Source organism: Chenopodium quinoa, unplaced genomic scaffold, assembly GCF_001683475.1.
Source record: "Chenopodium quinoa cultivar QQ74 unplaced genomic scaffold, ASM168347v1, whole genome shotgun sequence".
Taxonomy (NCBI): domain Eukaryota; kingdom Viridiplantae; phylum Streptophyta; class Magnoliopsida; order Caryophyllales; family Amaranthaceae; genus Chenopodium; species Chenopodium quinoa.
This window is the reverse complement of record NW_018743920.1, coordinates 8,882,698-8,907,435: the sequence shown is the minus strand read 5'-3', so window position 1 is coordinate 8,907,435 and position 24,738 is coordinate 8,882,698. Positions and strand designations below refer to the sequence as shown.

Genomic DNA, 24,738 nt, shown 5'->3' with positions numbered 1-24,738 from the left:
AGAGAAAGTGGGTAGAGAGATAGTGGGTGGGCATTTTTTTGCTCACCATTGAGAGTGGTCTTACAATAATAACTATAGTCCATGTAATGAATTTTGTTTCCAAGATAAGGCCGCGTTTATTAGTAGTCCAACACCTAAATATGTAAATTCATTCCAAAGTGTTTATGAATGAGTCCTAAGAAACGGTCACACACAAATAAACTGTCTTGACTCTTGAGTATCTGCACACGATATCCTTACTGTAATTTTCTGAATAGGGTAAAACACATAATAGAGGTACAATGTTACATAACCCTATTCAGTATTCAACTGGGTAACTAAACTATTTCCTCCAAACAGCTGCCAGACGACTGTTAAGCAAGTCCTGCAATCCATCTTCTAGCCTCTTAGTAGTATTTTTCATCTAATTCCCATTAATCCCACAATTCCATTTCTGCTGCTACATGTCTAAATCTTCAACATTTCACAGGTCAATACTTCAGAGCAATTTTTTTCAGCAATGACTGGTTTCAACTTTCAAGCCTAGCACATGTCACATAGTAATCTACCTTAACTCATTTTTGTACTTGAAAGAAGACTGACACTAACAAATCTAGTTAAACCAATCCACACTCTACTGCCTAAAATGGGCAATAACAAAAATAGAAAGACTGACAAAGGGTATAACTGCCTAGAACCACAAAATCATATCATAAACAATTCAGTAACATCACACACTGCTACTACCGGGGTTGAATATGGATCAAGCTGTGATGCGATGTTGCTGACAGTTACAAAGAATATAAATAGGTGGCAACTTGGCATCAAAAGATGTATGTTTTGTGCCTCTCTTTATCAGCACTGAAGAGAGAATAAATATCTCAAATTTTCAATATCTGCAACATCTAATCTAGTAATACTTCAAAATTGAGATATGGATATAGAGATGTTTTCTGTTCGTACATCAGACTCCACTTCTGCTAGAAGCACAGGGGCATCATTATAGCATCAAGCTATTCAAATCTAAACTAGAGGTCAATGAAGAGTGCAAAGACCTTTTTCTGAAATCATCTACCAACAGCCTACGGAAAGACCAGTCCAAGTGACGGTGAGAGTTGAGTGTCATGAACTCATAGACTCCAAGACTCCTCATTTGCAAGAATCTAATCAGTGCCAATGCCCAACATTGAGTCAGACACAGGGTATTCTAGCTTAACTCAATTTTGTTAGAAGAAATAGTTGGTATCCCACCATCACTGTGTTATGTAGCCAGCTCATATGGACTACACTCCCTATCACCTACATAACTAAATTGTATTAAAGACTATTAGTACCATATATAAGTCACAAGCTACTCTAGAGAACAGAGGGTTACAAACTACACAAGTAGACACAGGTTACACATACTCAAGATAACATACAGAGCAGGGGCGTTGCTGATGTCACATACTGCCAATTCCAGAACGAAAATAGATCCAGCAGTAATGTGAACCTGCTAGCTACTTTATTAAAACAGATGACACCTAGAATTTGAAAATGGTTCCTCACTCAGCTTAACAGCACAGAGAGAGTAACAAAATGTGTAACACTTCATTGAGAAACGCATGAAGGTTCATCAACTCGCAAGTAAAATTTTAGTTCTCAATTCTCATTAAATTTGATAGCAAAAGCACACCAGAGTACACACAGGAAAAACTAGATATATTAAAAAGGGGCACTACATTCAAAACATAAAGACAATAGGAGTAGGCAAAAATATTCAAAGTTGTAGCACTGATCCAAAATTTGAAGTCAATCCATGAAACCTCTTCTCATCAGTAAAAGAAACCAAGGACCTTGCCTCCAACATTCTTTCTTCTAGCCTCTTCGTGGTCCATGATGCCAGCCGAAGTTGTTAGCACAATATATCCAAACTGAAGAAAAATGAGCAAATAATGAGTAAGCGCCTCAAAATGACAAGAAAATAACCCAATCAAAAGCCACAACAACAAATCCAGAGCCTTATTTTAAGGACATAAACAAAAGGCTAGCACAAACAATTAATGATCAAATGTCAGATGCCACACAAGAACAAAAGAAAGGATTTTATTGTTAACACCTTAAACAGTAATAGCTTAAACAATCTAAGCAACTAATCATGAAGTTTCTACATCTAACCTGTCTGGAGGGAAGCAACCTTGCTGTCCAGGACTCAATCTCTTTGACTCCAACATCAAAACGAGGGCTGATAACACCACACTTGTTTAATCTTCCATTCAGTTCAATCACAATCTTTCCGGATCTGTGGTCATCGACATACTCAAATTCTCCGATGTAACCTGTAGAAAGCAACACGCAACATCAGCCAATCAATGATACATATTACATACAGCAAAAAAAAAGCAAGTACTGACAACCTATTTAATGTAATTCTCCCAAAGAAGACTGAAAGAGTAATGACAAGTGTATGAAGAGGTCATACCATGCTTTTGCATGACAATGAGAAACTTGATAATCACTTTTGAGGAAGGCCTAATGAGCACCTGCCTCTTGCCTCTCTTCTCAGCATTGTACATAGTTTTGAGAGCATCGTTCAAAACACTTGTCCTCACCATCCTTGCAAGCTTAAATTACTGATACATGATGTGAAAGAATAAAGTTTATTAGAAACAATTAGAACCCATTACAATGCAATAATGAAACACTCAGGATTAATTTTTTTAAAAATAGTACCTGGATGTCCGCACATCCAGGTACTTTTGACACTTGAGTTAAGTGTCAAAAAGTCATTAAAAACAGACTCATACAATAATCTTCAAGATAACAACAGCCCATTAGTCATAAACATTTATTACCAGTTCAGATGTACATTCAGTAGTGAAATCAACATAACTCATAATCCCATTAATCCATTACATGCCTCTAATTCTATGAATTGGACAATTTCAAAACTGACATCAATCTTCGGCATAAAGATATAGGGAAAAACCCATATCAAAACAGCACTCATCAATTTATAAAAATTAACCACATGAGCAGCTACTGACATTCATTTGCAATTAAGAGGAAAATAAAGACGTAAATTCAAACGATATTTAGATAAATCACCATCATTTTATAACCCTATCACAGAAAAATCAGCAGTTTTAAGGAGACAACTATAACATAAACTCAACTGTTGTCTAATATAATTAAAATTCAACCAACGAATTCTCCAGATCAAAAACAATTACCACCCTTTCAACTAAAATCAAACAATCATAGTAACACAAAAAATATATAGTATGTAAAAATATAAATCATCCTCAGTAAATCAAAAACAACAGTCAAAAATACAAGCTGACAAAGAAACAAATTGAAATTCCAGTCACTTAGATGATAAATATGGATGAACAGAAGCATATTATCTATGATTTGATGAAAATAAACAACCCCAGAAAACTGAATTTAACAAAAAAAAATCAAGAGGATCTAAACAATGATAGCTTGATTAAAATAAAACCAGATAAAATCAGTAGCAGATGAAGTACGAGGAAGAAAGAGATTAAACCTGGACGAAAAAAGGGCGGTTACTGCGCGAAGAACTCAGGAAGGCAAACACAAGAAGAATTAGGGTTTTGGTAGCTCAAAGTGTTGCGCTTTGTTTTTGTTAAGCAGCTTACACTCTTTACGAATGAGGCGGAGTAAGTGTGTTTGAGTGACTAAAAGTGTTGGACCAATGTAATGGGCCGAATTCTCTTCAGCTTCGGTTAATGGGTTGAGCTTTCATAATTTTGTGGACTCAACTTGGTGGTGTTGGTTTTCTATAGATGAGATGGTCTTAGACCTTCTTTTAAGCTGTTCTGCTCTGTTTTGTTGAAATCTACTCTGCTCTGCATGTAATACCCCGAATTAGGATAATACTTTAGTAATTTCTTAAATTATTTAATTTGGAGCCAAAATAAATTTTTAATTTTGGCGCCAAATATAAGTATTTAATCATTTAAATAATTAATTATTTTCAAATTTCTAAATTAATAATATTGGTTTAATTATCTTTTATAGGTCGGTCCATATTTTATTCGATATGCATGTTGTTATCTTAGCAATTTCAAGAGTTTTAAAGATAATACCGAATATACATCATGATTTACAACTAATTTTAGTTTTGATATTATCTAAAATATTTATATATTTGTATAATAACTTGGTTTAATTATCAAATTCAATTATTTTATTTATTTAATTATGATTTTCATTTTTAAAATATATATATATATATATATATATATATATATATATCAAATTTTGACGTGAAGCTAGCCAAAACCATGGTTTTAATTAAGAATGATTTTATGATTTTTTTTTTTTTTAATAAACATATTTTGACTTAACCTCTAGCCTTCTTCTTCATTATCCTATTTTTGCTTCCTATCTTCATTCTTCCAACCATATGTATTTCTTTCTAAATTTCTTCTCATCTTTAACCCAATTACTAACCTAGACGCAATTTGATCCAAGTACTTCAACAAACCCCAAAACTTATCATATTTTCTAGTAACCATATCATACCTTCAACTCTATCTTTTCCACACTCTAAACACTATAAATAGACCCTCAATCCTTCACAAATTCCTCACACCAAAAATCAGAAAAACCCTCTTCACTACTCTCTACTTCACGCCCTCTATTTCCTCTATTTCCTTCCTCCTTTTAGCTTAAGCAAACAGCGCAACCGCAACCGAGTGCTACCACCACCCTTGCCGCCAACAGCCTGCCCTGCCGCCACCCCATTGCCCCTGCCACTAAACCAATGCTGCCTGATGTCACTTATAGCTGCTACCAGCAAGGTGCAGTCACCTCTTGCCCCTTCTTCCTCCTTGCACAACATACGTACATACTACAAAAAAGAAAAAAAGAAAAAAAAAACTCTTCTTATTTCTTAATTATTATGATTTCCAATATTAATTTATGATACTAATAAATACTATTATGATACTAAGGTTATTATTTTGATACTAAAATAATTAAATAATCAATACTTGATTTTTATAAAAGTTAATGTTTAGGTAGTTCATGCGCAAGTAGAGTAGAATTTATAGTTTTGTGTTTATTCTTGTTAACCTTTTTTTTTTTATTTTTTTTGTGAAGCCGAGGGGCAAGCCCCAAAAAAAATACAAATCTAGAACTAGAAAGAAAAATAAAGCAAAGATAGAAAGCAAAAAAGAAAAAAAACAAACAAACAACTAGCAAATTACTACTCCTTGTCCCTCGGTACTAGCCTCGGAATAGCCACATCACTAAGGTCCTCCAATAAAATGGCTTGAAGATCCTTCGGGACCGCCTCAAAGATAACCAGTTTCTGCTCCATAGTCACCCCATAGTTAGCTAGCTAGTCAGCTGCTCTATTGGCTTCTGTGTAGCAGTGTCCGATCGTTACTTCCCAACCGTTTCTCACGCTTAAGGCCTTGCACTTTCTGATGATATGAATATAAGGAGAGTTAGGTGGAGTTGGCTCCACTAACAGACGAACCACCACTTCTGAATCTACATGCACTTGTACCTTTCGATGTCCACCATTCCAAGCAATCGCCAAGCCCCTAAGGACTCCTAACAATTCAGCTCGAGTACAAGTGCAAGAACCACACTTGAGTGCAAAAGTCTCATAAATTTCACCACCTGGGCCTTGTATTACACCACCTGCACCAGCCAGACCTGGATTCTCTTTGGCAGCTCCGTCCGTGTTCAATCAAATCCATCCAACAGGTGGCAATTCCCACCTCACATACACTTCCTCACGCTTCCTTTTGTTATTAGCAGCTCCTTGACTTCGTGCGTAAGCTCTAAGAATATCACCCACTCTTGCTATAATAAACTAGGCTTGATCATGTGGGATGTCCACCTCACTATCAAAACTTCTTGCATTTTTCCACCTTCAAAGCCACCAGCAACACACTGCAAACACCGACGCCCAACCTTCTCTATTAGCAGACTTAGTCAAATAATGAACCAACCACTCCTTAAAAGGGAGTTGAAACCACAGGTCACCCAAGTTTATACCAAGCTTTCTCCATACTACTATATCTGCTGGACAATGTCGAATTATATGGTCAGCATTCTCTTCAACATGGCCACACATAAGGCACCTAGGATCCGAAGTCAAATGCCTTAAGAATCTTGTTGCATTCGTCATCAATCGCTCCCTATATGCAAGACAAAAGAAGAATCTAATTCGTTGCGGGGCATGAATATTCCAGATTATCTTCGAAGTGGGTTCTCATTGCCTTATAGCTCATCTTCATTATTTAATATAGTTATAGCAGACTTCATATTGAATCCTCCAAATGGTGACCCCTTCCAATAAATGCTATCTACTACATCATCCTCTTCTTGCAACTCGTAGGCTTGAATAGCATTTAATACCTCACTTGGTAAAAAAATCAGCAAAAAGTTCAACCTTCCATCCTCTATTACTATCCCACATGTCATGAACTTTATACTCTAAAACACTAGAGGGAGGCTGCAACGTGGTGACACTGATTCAGAGGCTTATCAATAGCCCAAGTATGATGCCAAAAACTCGTGCCTTTCCCTTTGCCAACTGCCACACTTACCCCTTTTCGCAAGATTTCTATATTCTCCATTATGCCTTTCCATGTATTCGATGCATCATTCTTGTGCTTGAACATATCTATGTCACATCGTCCTTCGCAATACTTATGACGAAGTACCCGTGACCATAAGGAATCCGCATCAGTTAACATTCTCCAGCCTAGCTTGACCATAAATGCTGCATTTGCTTGGCGCATTGAGCGCACCCCAAGGCCACCATTTCTCTGTGGTTGAGTCACGGCTTCCCACGATACTAAGTGCATTTTCATTTTTTCTTTTGTGCTTCCCCAAATAAAACCTCGTGCCTTTTTATCAATGACATCACATACACTTTTCGGAATCTTTGCAGACTGCATTGTGTAAGTGGGGATAAAAGTTAGCGAGGTTTGAGTAAGTGTTGTACGCCCAGCAATAGACAAGGTTTTTGCTCTCCATCCTCCTAACTTGGCATCAACCCTATCAACTAGATATTGGTAGGTAGCTTTCGTAACTCTGCCATTCAAAGTAGGAACACCCAAATACTTTCCAACGTCCTCCGTGCTCTCCATTCCCAACACATTGCACACTTTATCCCTCACACTGAAATTAGTATTGGGTGAGAAATAAATCCTCGATTTATCTACACTCACTTTGCTACTCGAGGCTTGACAAAAATTTTCCAGACACTGCTTCATGATCTTGGCTTGATGTTCGCTAGCTTCATAGAATAAGATTAAATCATCAGCAAATGCGAGGTTGGTAATTGGCGGACCTCCACTGTAACACCCTAAAAATTCCTTTTCTTTAAAATACCTGTTTTGCCCCTTTGAAAATACGAAATAGGAAAATCTAAGACATTACCACCACCGTGAAAACGGCTAAGACAAATATCAAAGACACACATCGGAAGACTATCTTTTAAAAACCATTTAAAACAAGTCAACCTTCAAAAAGTAAAACGAAGGAAGTAAAGTCAAACTAAGTCAACCATAGTCACCTATAACTTGGAGCCATTGTAGGTCATTAAAACCAAACCAATATTTAAAACTTTCGCGTTAGTCTCATCAACACAATAAATATAATATTTAAAGCAATTAAATACATCACATTCCTATAGGAAACTAAGCATGGTTCGCTCTTCACTCATCCTCGTCATGCAAATGCTTCATCACCTGAAAAGCTCCTTTCTACTTGTCCCTACTACTCGCCATTAGGAATGGGTCGTCGTAGGGCCAAGGTAAAGACAAGGTCAAACAAACATGCAAACACACAATTAGCAACGCTGAGTACATAAGCGTAATAAATTACACTAACATGCTTTCATCCTATCAACACACAACTTACCGTGTTACACCTGTAAACAAGCATTCGAGACACTCAACACTTAACTAGACAAATTCTAATGTTCATTTAATTTTGATTACGCATCGAACGGGTTTCCAACCAACTACCTGCCTCAATAAATTGAGGCAAACTACACCGGGAGCTAACCAGGTACGTAAATGTCACATGAAGTGACTGGACGTCCCACGCATAATAAATAATAAAAAAAGGAAAATACAGCGTCCTGTACTCCCAATAGAAGTTATGGCTAAATATAAAACCCCATAACTCCTCCCATATGTTCATACTCAAGGTATATATGTTCTAATAGTTTTGGTGCGTAATCTCTTTCACTTTACGTTATCTGCATATTAATAAACTTGGTGATGACTCTCAAACACAAGACAACCAAACATTACCATTCATTCAAGCAATCAAACAAACCAATTTAATTCTTGAATATTTAGTGACCACATTAATTTAATGTTGAGTCCTTTTTAATCTACCTCGGTGTTAAATAACACCTTAAGTGCATAAGGCATTGCAAATCCTATCCCTCGTTGTTAGAAACACCAGGGCACATAGGCACCGCAATATAATATATTCTTGTGTACTAAGAAACTTTAATAGCTCTTTCCTCATGCTTATAGCATCAATAAAAATTATATGAACCATCTTAAAATTCCCTTTTTATATTCCAAACCAAGTTAAACATTTAGTTTAATTCAACGTGCTCTCTAACATGCCAATAATAAAAGTGTGGTTCATATCCAACATGTCAATATAATTAATTCCAATCACCAATTCACCATGGATATTTCACAAATCATTCACCAACATCAATCCAATCAACAAATTCCATCCAACACCTATCATGATACTACTTGGAATTAATTAAACAAAGTCTAGCATGCTTCTATACACTTAAACATTACCAAGTACATGAACGTACCTTGAATATGATCTCAAAATCGCCACGACTAAATAAAATTACTCACTTGGAAGTCTCCTACAAACCAAAATTATAAAGAAGTATTAATACCTCTTTCACACAAATTTCCAACAATATATACTCTCTTTAAATCACTTACAAGCCTTCTAAAATAAGCTGAAATTTTATTTAAAACTCTTACTTTTATTCCCAATTAATGGGTAATTAAAAATCCTTCCAAGAACCCTAATTATAGCCTTTATATAAAAATTCCAGCTTTATTAAACCATGAAAAATAGTTGTAATCATGTTTAAAAACATTAATTTCAATAGTTTAAATTACCCACATTCCATCAATATTCATTAATTTAGAAACCTAGGGCTGTTGCTGCCGGCGAAGGGTGCTTGTGGTGGCCGCCGGCCGGTGGTGGTGGCCGGCCGGTGTGTGGTGATTAAAAACATTAAAAATTAGAATAAGGGGAAGGGGAAAATTAAGGAGAAAATAAAATAAGAGGAGATAGAGAATTTACCTTTGGGTGCACTCCACCCTAGGCATATAATGGGTATTTATACCCCCTTCTCAATATCCCTCCTTACTTAAAATTCCTTTACTATCCTTAATGATCTATTTCCTAATCAAACTTGTATTTTGACTTTCCATAAATACCATTGACTTTAAAATTTATCTTTTCATAAAATAATATGCCCCAACATTTCCAAAATAAAATATTTTCAAGATTATTTAATGATTAAAATATACTTTTAATCAAAATAATCCTTTTTATATTAATGAAAAACCCTAAATAATTCATTTCGAATTATTTAAATATTTTAGGAAATACTTATTTAAATTAAAAATACGTATAAAAATACGGGGTATTACATCCACGACTTGCCCTAACTGGTGTCCAATCTCCAAATTGCACCTCCCTATCAATTAAATGAGCTAACCTCTCCATACATATCATATATAAATACGGAGATAGGGGATCTCCTTGGCGAATTCCACGCGAAGAAGAAAATTGAACCGTGGGTTCCCCATTCCAAAGAACACTTAGCTTTGCCAAATTTATACACAACATGACTACATCAATAATAATTTGAGGAATTCTTAACTCCAAAAGTGACTCCTTAATAAAAGTCCATCGAAGTCGATCATAAGCCTTCTCAAAGTCAATTTTCACCGCCATGTAGCCCACTTTGCCTTGCTTTCTTCGCATCGTATGTAACATTTCTTGGACAATAATGATATAATCCATTATTTGTCTCTTGGGCACAAAGCTACACTGAATAGGGGAAATAAGAGTTGGCAAAAGGGGTTTGAGCCGATTAACAATTACTTTCGTCACAATTTTATATGTGATATTGCACAACCCGATTGGTCGAAAATGGTTTGCTTTTTCCGGTACCTCAAATTTTGGTATAAGAACCAAGAATGCATCATTAAAGCCCTCCCAAAAATATTTACCACTTAGCACATCCAAGACCAACCCAATCACATTCGGCTTCACAAAATTCCAAATTTTTTGGAAGAATAAAGGTTGAAAACCATCCAACCCCGGTGCTTTATAAGGGTCCATATCTTGTAGTGCAGCCAAGACCACACATTCAGCAAATGGTCTATTGATAGTTTCCCAGTCAGAGTCGCCAATAGGGGGAAAGTAGTCATGCAATGGCTTCGTCTGATTCCCTTGACATGTTTCTTCCTTAAACAAATTCTTCCAATAATTGAGCAATGAGTCTTTGACTTGATCAGGCCCGGTAATCCACTCCCCACTATCATCCATTAAAGTCTCAATTCGATTTCTTTTTCTTTTAATTATAGTGGAAAGATGGAAATATCGAGTATTTTTGTCCCCATCGCAAATTGCTTCCGCACGAGATTTCTGGAACCACAACCATTCCTCTTATTCCAACACCGAGTTCATCTCTTTTCTTAATTTCTCTTCTAATTTCATGAGATAGAGGGGTCCACCATTAGCAAGTGATTTTTGTATACTCTCCAACCAAGCCCAAAACTCCGCTTTTTTCCTGAAAATGTTATGGAAGACTGTCTTATTCCACTCGCTTAGCTTTTCTGCAAACTCCTTCAAATAAGGCACTAATTGTTTCTTATTATTCCAATTTCCCTCAACAAAAGCTTCAAATTTTTCACGACATAGCCAGGCGACCTAAAATCTAAAAGGCTTCAAAGATTCGGAATTGGGGCAAAACCATTAGTGCTTATCAGAATAGGACAGTGATCTGATGTTAACCTTGGAAGGCTCCTTACAGCTCCTTCAACAAATCTCAGTCGCCAATCTTCATTCACCAACCCTCTGTCAAGTCGAGCAGATTTAAAGGAATTCGGACTCAAACCTCTACACCATGTATGTGCAGGTCCCGAACATCCCAAATCAATTAAACCATTAATATTAATGCAGTCAGGGAAATTTTTACACCTATGTTACATCTCTGAGCCTCCCACACCATGTCGCTCTTCTAGATTCACTGCGTCATTAAAGTCTCCGGTATGATTCCAAAGTTCATTCCAAAGTTCCTTTCTCAAAGTTGAATCCGGATTAGCATATATAGCAGAAAAAATCCATGGATCTTCCCCCCTTTTTTCAATCTCGACAGTGATATGTTGGGTATGATTGTCAAGTATCGTAACCGACACTAATTCCTCTCTCCAAAACAACCATATGCCTCCACTAAATCCTTGAGCGTCCACTCTTGTTTGGCCCCAAAAACCAATTCTGTCACACACTTTATGTGCTTGCTCTCCACTTAAATGAGTTTCCACCAAAGCTAAAACTTCCGGGTCATTAATTCTAATTAGCTCCGTAATGGTTGCTAATTTATTCCCCGCTCCTTGCACATTCCACACCATTATTTTTATAGACATATTAAAATTTGGGAAAAGGGGAAATTGGTCATAAATATTCAAGGGAATATTAGGCAGAATGTTCACGTACGCATCTTTCAATGCATACATTGGTCCCTTTGTTCACATGGGAATTTCCACCGTAGCCAACATCTCCGGTAGATTATGCCGGGGAGGTAGGAATGTACTCACATCTAGATTCGCTCTGTTTGCTACTAGATGGAATGATATCAGATATGGACCCTCCGTTTGATAATCCAAGAATGTCTTGTATGATGGGGGAACTCGCAACTCTAAGGTGATTGGAATCTAGGGGATCCCCTGGCTCATATTATAATTCATTGTCAAGCAAATTCTCTTCTGATTGACTGTTCTTTCGCAGTGCAGTTGGGGTAATAGTTGCAATTGGTATCAAAGATCCTATCGCTCCTCCTTCGGGTGAAATAAAATATTTTTCATATAAATCTTTTCTGGGAAAAGGATCAGTATTTTCCTTATTATGTTCGGGATTGAAATGCATCTCACCTTTTTCCCGAATAAAATATTTTCCAGACTTATCCTTATCTTTTCCTCTGTTTTGTTCCATAAATAAGTCTTTTTTATTTTCTTCCAATTTTTTCAAAGAAACTCCTAAGTCATTTGTAGTTTGACCTTTCATATCGACTTCCATCTCATTTAGAGTTACCTCCAATAAATTATTATTACCTCTAACAGAATCTCTGTCATCCCCTAAATTTACTGCCTTCTTCTCTACTAGAGAGCTATCTAAGGAAACAACCTCCATTTCCTTAGTCTGATTGTTTTGACCATTGACCAAGTCAGTCAACTCCATATCTTGATCTTGCTACAAGAAATTAAACCTTGACCCCGAATTATTTCCCTGTTTAGATTGGTCGACCTGTTTCCAAACTTGGTTAACCTTCAGTTTTGGTTTCGGGTTCTCCAAGTTAGCCTTAATAGAGCTATTGTTCTCCTTGCCCTCCATTAGCCCTTTCGAAATTTCACCTTGTTGCACCTAAGGATTAGGTTATTTCTAGGAGCATACTTCCTCGTGTTCCTTTGAACAAGCATCCATGAACCAAATTGGTCATGCTCCTCTAGCCTAGCCCTACTAACTGACTGTTGGACTTTAATCTCTTTCTTGCGCAAAATTTTCTCTCCATCATCACCAAGGAAGATCTCCATGTCACATTCAGGTTCTTTGTGACCCAACTTGCCACACCTAAAGCAAATTTGCCTTAATCTGTCGCATTGAATACGCCAAACTCTCCCATTAATTCGGAACTTAGATAGCAATGGCTTGGATAAATCAACTTCGATAATAAACCGAATGTATTGACCTCGACTCATGGCTTCAGTATTTCTATCAATACTAATTACTTTCCCAATTTTCGACCCTATCTTATACAAGAATTGCTTATCAAAATATTCAATGGACAACTGAGGGATCCTTACCCATGCCGTGAGAAACTTAATCGGTGCTTCATCTGCCACGAAATTAGGCACCCATTTTCGAATTGTTAAATAACTATCGCCAATTATCCACGGACCTTGAGTCAAGACAAATTGATGATCCTCCATATTAGAAAATCTTGCAATATAATACGCATACCCCAAATCCGTTAGGGATAATTCTCCTTTGAGGCTCCATTTAATCTTCAATCTCTTCATAAGCACTTCATAGCTCAATTTCTTATCAAATAATTTGATAATCAAGGCATTTTGCCAAGGCCTTCTTAGTCTCTACTTCTCCTCTTTTGTGAGTAAAATGTTAGGGCACATTTCATCATCCGAATCGCAGTCAAGAGGGATATCATCCTCCGATTCAAATTCACCCCCATGAAATTCTGGAGCAGATATAAGTGGTCTTCCTCCCCTAATTCCTTTGGCCATGTTGCTATAGGAGACTCTTGGGTGATTTCAACCCTCGTTTCCGCAACCACTGTACCCATTTCTACATTATTAACAATGTGGCTAGGACTTGAATCAAATAATGGTGAATTTTCCGGTGTTCTTTTGAACTTTTTATTCGATCGCCTCATTTAGTCTTCCTTCACTGTTGAGAGAGGTTTTTCTCGCCTTTCGCTCTCCATTTTTTTCAATTCTTTTGAAAATTAAACCTTATATTAATTAAGGTTATTTTAATTGTGTAGGAGGAGTTCCCCATTCGTGATCAAGTTTAGTAATTGTACCTTAATTTTTCTCATGACCAAGGTACGTATTGGTGGCTAAGCCTTTCATAGAAGTTGTGAATGCATGTTTTTATGATTGATTCATTTGAAAATATGTTTGAATACTTGAAAAGGTTTGAATTAACGATTTTAATGATGAGTTAAAATCATTGTATAAGTTAAAAGTTTGATCTTAAAAGTGTTAATTAATCAATTTATTAAAAGTTGTTTATAATTTGCTTGGTTTACAAGTTATGAAATTGAAGGAATTAACTTAAAATTTGCAACTCATTATGGGCCTGAGTATTTAATATTTTACTGTCCCTCTAGTTGAGTAAGACAATGAGCTTTGTATGATCTAGTCCTTCCTCGAGTATAGTTTAACTTGCTTGGGGGGTGTGTACACACTTAGGTGAGGAAAATTGGTTTTGGAAATATATCTTAAAATTGTAAAGTTTATAAATTGGAAAGTTTTATTGGTTTGAAAAGTTTCTATTGATGGGCATTACTACTTTTGGAAGGTTAAATTTTGGAAATTCTAAACTTGGAATAATTATTTCGAAAGCATGTTTGTCTAATAAAAGTATTTACATGCCTTGCATTTATGTGTTTTTAGCGTTTTTGCTAATCCGTTTTCCTTTTTGTTTTTAGTTCGCCTTGATTATCACTATCAGTAAGCAGTCTTGATTTCATGTGTAGAGTTGTTCGTGCGCAAGCTAGAGTGAGGATTATAATCACCTAATTATTAGAAGTTAATTTTACTTACGAGTAGACAAGTTTCTTTGGAGTATATTGAAACACTAATTATGGTTATTTTTATTATTATTAATAAAAATCAGTTATTTTTCGCAGCCAATTTGAGTAGTTAAATAAGCTTTACGTTTTTACGTGGCGGTAATACGCTCAAGTCTATCGCTAAGGTATTAGTATACGTATAAATATAGTATTTACGTAGAGGGAGATTTGGGGGTGGTACACTGCCCTGCTATGCTCTGCAGTGTGTTAGAAGTCTTGCTCTACTCTGCTAACCGCTACTATACTCTGCTCTGCCCAGAAGCTCATAAAAACAGGGCCTTAGTTTAACATATTTTTTTTTTTTGTAATCTTTTGTTCTTGAATTATTGCCTCATTGTAATTTTTGAGTTGGTATGTAATATTGGAATGGTTGTTTGGTTTTATTGTTGGAATGAATTATATACTTAATTAATAGAATGGATTGTGAATATCTTAAGAGGAGAGTTGGAAATGAGATTCCATAGGTATTAGGTAGAGTTAAAATCAAGCGGAAAACGGGGCCCAAATGATTTGAAAATGGGCCAAATCCTACTTGTATTTAGAAAGCCAACTGAATCAAGCGGCGCGAAATTCCGAAAATCTCCTAAAAGAAAAAGGCGGAAAACGAATAATCACCAAAACGTCATAACTCATCCACGTCATCGATCCGTGTAAACTCCCAACATCCAATAAGAAACAACCTTATTTCCCTATAAATAAACTTCATCATTTCCATAAAAATTTATCAATCACATCTTGTTGTCCTTTATCATCAAACTTTCTCTCTCTTATCTCAAAACACTCCTTTCTCAAAAAATATCCCCAAAATGCCGCCTAAGGGAGAGAAGAAACCCGCCGATAAAAAGCCCGCAGAGGAGAAGAAAGCCGCCGCCGCCGAGAAAGCTCCGGCGGAGAAGAAGCCAAAAGCCGGCAAAAAGCTTCCTAAAGAAGCCGGCGCCGCCGCCGGAGACAAGAAGAAGAAGCGTCACAAGAAAAACGTCGAAACCTACAAGATCTACATCTTCAAGGTTCTCAAGCAAGTTCATCCTGATATCGGAATCTCCAGCAAAGCGATGAGTATCATGAACAGTTTCATCAATGATATCTTCGAGAAGCTTGCGCAGGAATCCGCGAAGCTCGCTCGTTACAACAAGAAGCCGACGATTACTTCTCGGGAGATTCAGACTGCTGTCAGGCTTGTTCTTCCTGGTGAACTCGCTAAGCATGCCGTTTCTGAGGGGACTAAGGCTGTTACCAAGTTTACTAGCTCTTAAATTGATGTAGGAATGAATTTACAGAGTTGTTTGTGTATTTAGGTTGTTTTAATTAGGGTTTCTAGTTTCTGCAGTTTGGTTGTTTAATTAGGGTTTGCTTTTGTAAAATTGCAGATATATGAAATGTTAATGGATCTTAATGTTTTGTTTTTAAATCTTGTTGATCTCAATTTTACATTTTAACTGCCGATTATTTTAATTTGTTTGTTTTTTAATGGGTTTGATGTGCAATTTTTTGGTTGGATCTGAGCAAGAATTTCTATTTGGTTTAAGGTAGAAGTAAATTACATATAGGGGAGTCTAATTTTGAAGAATTGTGATTCAGTGTTTAATTGCTTGACTGTTGATATTGAAATTTATTTGTCTTAGTTTATGCAGATGTTAATGGTGCTTGAATTTAACTGTTCTGATTTATAAATGCTAATGTTGTCAACTTTTTACCCCGTATTTGATAGTTACAGACTGATGTTTCAACAATTTTAGGCTTTTAAACCTCTTAAGGATTGTTGCATCTAAAAGACCATTGAGAAGGAGAACTAATTATACAAACATGAGCACTCATTAATTCATTGTGTCAATGATACTCCATACTCATGACTGTCATCTTCATACTCACTATATTTTGGACCAAGAAAATTGACCCCTTGTTTACCTTGATGAAGAGAATGATCACACAAATATTAAGCTACGTAGTATGTTTCTTGATTTTGCCAATGACATTGCAGTATGGTACATCGATGCACATCTAAGTTGCGATTATTGACTTGTTAGTTGAGATATAATTGTTGGAAATTGATTTAATTTTTGTTTTGCCGTTCATTAACATATACTATTACATTAACATGTGCGAATGCAAACAACTCATCAACCTTACCTTATCTATGAATAATCGCATAGGTTAATTTGGTGATATCTCAGGTCTTTGGTGCATATATGTATTATATGCTTAAGTTGTGTTCTACTACTATTCGTTTTCAAGTGATGGATTATGATTGAGCAAGCTTAATTAAGTGAGCTTGGATGAAAATGGTAGCTTATCAAGGATCACAACACGTCTTTGGGATAAATTTGAGTTAGAATAAACCATAACCGTACCAAAAAAATTGATGAAATTGATTATTGCTTACTATTTTGATCAATACCTTTTGATTTATAAATGATAATGGAGTTATTTTAATCGAGTTGGAAACTATGCTTAAAGGGCTTTCTAGTAATAGGTCATGTGCAAATTTTGACAAACGGCGAGGAAATTATGACATTTTGAAGACAAGTTCTTTACGAATTCATGTAACACTAGTCACCTAATTGCCCAAGATTGTCGGTTAGATCGTGGCATGGTTTGAGTTTCAGGCATCACGTTGATGTAAATAATTAATTCAAGGTCAAGTTTGCCACATGATAGGATAAGAGCCCATAGGATTGAGCTAAGGCTCATAGTCTCGTGGAATTTTTAGCTTTTGTCTATAAATAAATACTTCGTGTAAAGGTACCTATTAAGCATCATCCTTAAACTTATAAATTTTTTATAATTTCTTTGTTTTCATTTATAAAACTATTCGCATATGCAAAGAGATATGAATAAAAATTGATAGTAATTATATGAGATCTTGTTAAATTCGTATTTATTTATATTTTTTATAACATAGTATTTTTTATTTGTTGATATTAAGAAATTTAAGTGTACAGTGTAATATTTTGACAAACATAGAATAAGAAATGTTCAAAAACAATAAAATCATTCATTATGATAGCATTTCGTTTAGGGTTTGGATAGAACTTAGGGAGATACTTGATACTTGATACTTGAAGATGTCCATTGTTCTTCAAGACTCACACTTTCTCCATTAATTTAAGTACTACTCCCATTGCAAGTAGAAATGGTAACCCATTGCAAGCTCAAAATGTAAATCAATTTATCGTACTTTACAAAGCCCAGTCATAGAATGAGCCCAATCAATTACCAGGCGCGAAAATGACGAAATCTTCCAAAATAAAAAGGCGGAAAAACCAAAAATTCCAAAACTTTCACTATCCAAAATCATCCACGTCATCGATCCGTGTATATTCTCATTAACCAATCAAAGCAACCTCTCTCATCTATATAAACACTTCTCCATTCTTATCATTCTCATCTCATCTTCCCCCAAATTCTCACTTTCTATCTGTAAAAAAACCTCAAAAATGCCGCCTAAGGGAGAGAAGAAACCAGCCGAGAAGAAGGCCGCCGCCGCCGAGAAAGCTCCGGCGGAGAAGAAGCCAAAAGCCGGCAAAAAGCTCCCGAAGGAGGCCGGAGCAGCCGCCGGAGACAAGAAGAAGAAGCGTCACAAGAAGAGCGTCGAAACCTACAAGATCTACATCTTCAAGGTTCTCAAGCAGGTTCACCCTGACATCGGAATTTCCAGCAAGGCAATGAGTATCATGAACAGTTTCATCAATGATATCTTCGAGAAGCTTGCTCAGGAATCTGCTAGACTCGCTCGTTACAACAAGAAGCCGACGATTACTTCTCGGGAGATTCAGACTGCTGTCAGGCTTGTTCTTCCTGGTGAATTGGCTAAGCATGCTGTTTCTGAGGGTACCAAGGCTGTTACTAAGTTTACCAGCTCTTAAATTAGGGTTTGAGGTTAGATTTGTGGAGTTTGTGGGGGTCATGGCTGTATTTATCGGTTTGGTGGTTATGAAATTAGGGTTAGGGTTTTAGATTGTTAAGTTTTTATGATAATGTCTATTATTATTAGATGTTTAGATTTTATGATTATGTTTCCGAATATGTATTAGCTTGATGCAGTTATGGAATATTTAATGACTATTATTAATATAAATTTCTTAATCTTCTGGATTGTTAATTTTTGTTGTTTGCGGTTGTTTTGTATGATTTATTTTGTTTCCATTTGAATTCTTATTCATCAGTTTGAATATATTCAATGGCAGTACCTACTTGATTATTATCTCTGTCAAATCGAATTCTTTCAGAAATATAATTCATGAATACCAGACTAACATTTTTTAGACTTTTATGGTGATGCACATTTAAATTATTTTCAGTTGTATTGTTCGGAATTTGAGACTTCCTTGATTGTGGTATTTCTAATTCCCTATCCTGCCGAAGGGCCGAGTGTGGAGTGCAGGTGCCAATTCAAGTGCATTGAGGTAATGTTGGCATTTTGATACTTTGTTCATAGCTGGATATACGATTTGTTTTGACAAATTCCTGGCTGCTTTCGTTGAAGCTACTACACTTGAAAATCTGTTAGAATTGATGAAATTATTATGTAACCATTTGTCATTTGAATTTGCAGGATTATTGGATATACCATTTTTTGTTTGTTCCTTTAGGTATTAGCTAAGTATGCGTAGGGTAGATTAATCTGTATATTTTGTGATATTAAAGTTTGTTCAGTGAAGCATGTAGGTAGAACTGGCTGCTTGTTCAATACCAGGTACTTAAACATGTTAAAGTCAAAGATAGTTGCTGGCTGATTGAACCTTTTGATGTTGTTTGCTTTTGTATTAGTGTAGAAAATCATAAGTTGGTTAATGCTTTTTAGTTAATTAATCGTCAAGCAATCTGTTTATTATTGGAGGATGAGGACTTGATGATAGCTTGTAGCTTAATAGAATTGGCATGGATTACAAAATATATATTAAGAATGCGAGCCAAGTTGACTTGCAAACGCTTTTAATAGCTTTGAATGGATGATATAACCATTTATTGTAATATGTATTGCAGGAACATTGGATTAAGGATGAATCTATTTGACATTCAACCTGTCTGGGATTTCTCCTGGTGGTCACTGGAGAAGGTGTGTTGTCTTGCAACACTTTTTGGCTTTCAAAATTTCATATCTTGAGCTATTCATGGTTTGTTCATTTTGAGTTTCCATGATGCCTTTTTTTGTTCGTTGCTTTGTGTATGAGCTGAGTAAGTGTAGGGTAGGTTAACCTGTGTACTTTGTGATATTCAAGGTTGTTTAGTGAAACAATTAGGTAAAACCGGCTGCTTTTTGAAAACTTAAATGTGTAAAAAGGCATGTATAGTTGCTGGTTGACTGTAAGTTTTCATGATTTCTGCTTGTGTATTACTGGAGAATATATATTTTCGTCAGTGCTTTTTATGTAAATCGTCGAGCAATCTGTTGATAATTGGAGGATGAGAACTGGATGATATTAAGCACCTTAACTGAATTGCCACGGATAATAATTATAGAGCAAGTATACGAGCCAAGTTGATTCAAATTATGATGGTGTTTGTATAAAAACAACTCTGAGAAGAGTTCTTCACAGTTGTAATTGTGTTTGTGTAGAGTGGAAACACTGTAGGGTTTTCTAGGTTATGTGAGGATTAATAAGAATTTCGATAATAAGTATGGCATCTCTTACTAATTCTAAAGAGCCTCACAAATTATTTTTAACTGGTTGCTTAACAGAGCAGACTAATGAAGCTAGTTGTTAAAGGTTCGTGGCATTAATGTCCCTGTTACTTAGAAAGTTAGAAGATCAATTATTTTATGTTTGTGACGGTGTAGATATTGGTTTGGTAGTATTGATTTATACATAATTTTAGGGGCTTTGTGATGTCAATGCCAGGATTACTGTTTTAAATTGGTTTATTGTTTGATCAGTATAGCGTATGATAATTTCCATGCAAAGTTTTGTTGTTATCCACATCAGTAAGAATGCATATTATTAATAAGATTGTTTCATCTACACTGCCCTGGTGAGTCAGGTGGGAGGCGACAGCAGATCCTTTAAAAGCATCGGGGTGGTCTTGCTATCTTTGTTCCATAGGGATATGCTTTTGACAAATACTGCCAATCGTCTCTGCTTCCGTTGATTTCAACCTTTTTGAATTGATCATATTACCATTTGTCTATTGGATTTGCAGGAGCATTGGATTATGAGGATGAGGCTGAAGAAAGAACCTAGTTGACATTCTAAGCTGTTTCTTGCTCTTCACTGTAGAAGTACGCTGCTTAGCAACTCTCTGTAGCTTTCAGGCTATGATTAATTTTCATGTCCTGATGGCTTGTTCATTATGGTTCTCCATGATGCTTTATTTTGTTAGTTCCCTCATGCATGAGACTATGAGTTTTGTAAGCTTAGGTTGACGTAAACTGTATGTTTTGTGAGTTGAAGTTTGTTTTGTGTAGCAAGTTAGTTCTGGCTACTTGTTCAGTACTTCAATGTGTAAAAAGGCATGGATAGGCTGATAGATTGCACCCTTAATTGATGTCTGCTTATGTATTAGTGGAGAAAATCATATGTTGGGTAGGGCTTTTTAGTTCATTTATTGTCAAGCAATCTTTTTTCTAATTGGAGGATGAGAATTTGATATATTTTTGCAGTTTAATTGAATTGGCATGGTTTACTAAATATGGAGAAGTTATGTGAGCCAAGCTGAGTCTATTAATGACGGTGTTGTCTGTTGTATAAATTAAAACAACTCAGTGAAGTGTTTACATGGGTGGAGCTTTGTTTGTATAGAGTGGAAACAACCTAGAGGTTTTGAGGGTTGAGTTGTGAAATAGTGTGAATCTCTGTATAAAGTATTGTATCTCTTAAAAATTATTTTTGACTCATTCCTGAATATAGCTGACTTATGAAGTCAGTTGTTGAAGGTTCATGTCACTCGTGTCCCTGTTTCTTAGCAAATTGATATCAATCTTGGAGGTTTCAAGTTTGCTGCTGTGGAGATATTGGTTTGGAAGATAATATCCATGCAAATAAAGCTTGATTGTTATCAGCATCCTTATAATATATAGTTTGATAATGCATGTTTATGTTATTTACTTATTTGTATGCTTTCATCCACCTATGACACACCTAACCCCCCCCCCCCCCCCCAAAAAAAAAAAAAAAGAAAAAAAACAGAAAAGAAGAGAAAAACAATTCTATGTGATTTTGGTGTCTTTTTGCACCTTATGATGCTCTGTAACCACATGTGACATGCCCTCAACTCCCCTCCCACAGTTTCCTGAGGATCACTTTTTGAGGCTGGGACCTGGGTGGTGTTTTATCTTTGCCCCTTCACCCCTTGCATTGCTTTCTTCTAGTGCTATGCATTCGGTGTGTACGCTACAATGGAAAGATTTCCTCATCCTGAGCAAATCAATTCGGCAATGAAAAACTGCTTCGCAGTTCCTGTTTCCTTATTGTCCAAATTGGCTGTGCTCTGTGATGTTTTTACTGTTTTAGTTGGCTGTATGCAGAGGTACTAATCGTTTTGGATAGGTAATCACCTTTTCCCCTACTTCTGGCATTTTGGTCTTTGCATGACAGGGGAGTGGAAACTGGGGTTAGATATCTAAAATCTGGTTCGTTGATCTTACATGAGACCAATAATGTGTAGTCATTCTACCATTGCATTTAGTAACATCAAACGTTTCATTTAACAGTTGTAATATGATTCTGTACGTTTATGATAAGTGGCTTCTAGTAAACAGATTGTCATATTTAATCTTCAGCCGACTATTGTAAGAGTTTTCTCCTATATTTGCGTGTTACGTAGTTAGTTAGTTACTAGATTCTTTGGTCAGTTTATTATATACTGGAATGAATTGAATGATATCTGATTGCTGCAAATTTGTGGAGGTTAGGTCATTTAGATTTCATTGAAGAAATATCTAAATGAAGAGGTAGCGTATTCCAGCCTTAGTGATTTTGTGAACTTTATAACGTATAGGATGTACTTTGTTACTAGATTCTTTGGTCTGCTTCTTATATAATCTGACTGCTGCAAATTTGTGGGTGTTTGGTCAGTTATAGTGATTTGAAGAAAGATCTAATTGAAGAGGTAGCGTATTCCGGCCTTAGAGGGATTGTGAACTTTATAGTTTAATGGTTGTATGTGTGGTTGATGGTTGTGTAGTGACTAGTGATGTAGAGAATTAATTAGGCCAATTCAGTAGTAAGCATTTTGATTTGTTATACAATACAACTGCTATAATAATTCTACATGAGGCACAGGGGGATCAGTAGGGTAAAACTGTGGAACTTATGGCATGGGTCATGGCCTGATTTAAGATTTTGATAATGTATACTTAGATTTATTGCGTCAAGAGAACAAAAATTAAATCTGTCTTTGTTGGTTGCCACTGGATTGTTTGGGCCTCTGTGTAGAGCTTCCCTTGCTCTAAACTTCATGGAAGTTCCCCTTCCTACCTCTTTCCTAAGGTTTTCCCTTCTACCTACACAACTTTTTCTTGCCTAAAACTGTCATTTCTCCATTTGTCTAACAAAATGAGTATAAGCTTTAATTTAAAACATTTTTATGCTCCTATAATCCTATTGGTATTTCCATTTTGTTTCTCTGTTTTTGAAATTTTGTTGACTTGGAATATATGAGGCAATTCAACCATCCAGAAACATTGGGTTAAAGCATTTTTTTTCTTCTCTATGTTGTTACTAAGTCTGATATTCACACGTGGCTCCCCTACAAAAATTTCCTGGATCTTCCAGTATCTGCAAGTGGACTGTGATTCTAAATGCTGTCTTTTAAGCTTTTTATGTATTCAAGACTCCTATATGGTTTTCTGACACCAGTTCTATTGGTGACTCATAGTGTATTTTGTATACCTTTTTTTTGTTCAGGCCTATGGTTACCACAGGTAAGATATTCCATATTTGTTTTAAGTTATTAAAATCCCTGGATATTTGTTTTAAGGTAAGATATTCCATATTTGTTTTAATTATTAAAATTACTGGATTTAGAAACTTTCTTAATGGTAATTTCCAAAGTTGGAGCCTTTGTCAGCTTAATACTTGATATGGCTTTTATAATTTGTGTATCTCCTTTCCTTCTTAAATACTTTCCTTTTTCTCATATGTTCCCAGCCTCTGAAATATTTAACTCTTTATTCATTTTATTCATATATTTATACAAAGTACTTCTTTTGTTTGCAAGGTTCTTTGATCAAAGTGAATGAAGTTGATAATACAAATATTTTTATTGGTGTTGCTAGATACGCCTTGGTTCCTCTGCATGGACTAATAAAGGTATGCTTTATGTTACTTATAGTTACGCAATTTTTTGTGGTTCATGTTAATTGTATTCTTGATTGACAACATGGTACGTAGATTGTATTAATCATGATTGTAATTCTCTTCTTAATGGGTCACTTCTGGTTTCTATTGTGTGAATTGGATCTCAATTGTATTTTAAATGCTAGTCTTTTTGTGATTTCACTTGTGGTCATAAATTCATATTTATGGTTCAAGGTGGTGAAAAATCCTTTGTGGCAATTTTTTAAAATATTCATAGGTAAAACTCTAGATAGTCTCCTCAATAAAAGCAGCAGATCAGGCTATCAGAGAAGGCATCCCTAGAGGAATGGTTTTTCTTTTATGGGGGACGGGTAACTGAAAACAAGGTTGTAGATTTTCAAAAACCCTGAAGGCTAGGATTGTCAACTGAAGTCATGACAACTGAAGATCCAAAATTTAATATTTGGAGTCCTATCGGCCAGCGGATATGGAGGGATTTTCTATAAGCTGTATTTTGATGGATCTAAGTCCTAGCTATGATTACTAAGTCTTAATTGTTTGAAAATAAGTAATCTCTGCACCAAGTTACAGGAACTTGAGCAGGATGATGCACAGAGATTGGGTCCTTATATTGCTTCGTCCAGAGAGCTGTGTGGCGATGTTTAAAATTTCATCACTTGAGTACTCTGTCTGGATCTTGAGAACCAGAGTTAGGCCCTTTGTACTTCTAAATCATGTACAAATCATAAATAACGTAGGTAGTGAAGCATTAGCTCCTATATCTACCAAACAAATCTTGGCATTTCCTAGGTAATAAAATAGCACGGGCATTGGAACTTCATATAACATAATACTTGCTACGTCTGACTAATGACCACTCTATGTATG

The 24,738-nt window shown here is 35.8% G+C and overlaps 2 protein-coding genes and 1 pseudogene across 2 annotated transcripts; 1 reads left to right on the top strand and 2 right to left on the bottom strand.

The window, feature by feature from the left end:
• Nucleotides 1-1,590: 1,590 nt before the first annotated feature.
• Nucleotides 1,591-3,659, bottom strand: LOC110688472 (40S ribosomal protein S15a-1-like). Its single transcript, XM_021865227.1, has 4 exons — nt 3,509-3,659; nt 2,441-2,591; nt 2,137-2,297; nt 1,591-1,892 (listed from the first exon to the last, which is right to left on the bottom strand). The coding sequence occupies exons 2-4, from the start codon at nt 2,571-2,573 to the stop codon at nt 1,794-1,796; spliced, it is 393 nt and encodes a 130-aa protein (XP_021720919.1). The 5' UTR covers nt 2,574-2,591; nt 3,509-3,659; the 3' UTR covers nt 1,591-1,793.
• Nucleotides 3,660-10,970: 7,311 nt separating this feature from the next.
• LOC110688610 lies at nt 10,971-11,654 on the bottom strand. Its single transcript, XM_021865374.1, has 2 exons — nt 11,233-11,654; nt 10,971-11,142 (listed from the first exon to the last, which is right to left on the bottom strand). Exons 1-2 carry the CDS (start codon nt 11,652-11,654, stop codon nt 10,971-10,973), a joined length of 594 nt encoding a protein of 197 aa, XP_021721066.1.
• A 3,675-nt stretch (nt 11,655-15,329) lies between these two features.
• Nucleotides 15,330-18,713, top strand: LOC110688471 (annotated as a pseudogene).
• The last annotated feature ends 6,025 nt before the right edge of the window (nt 18,714-24,738 follow it).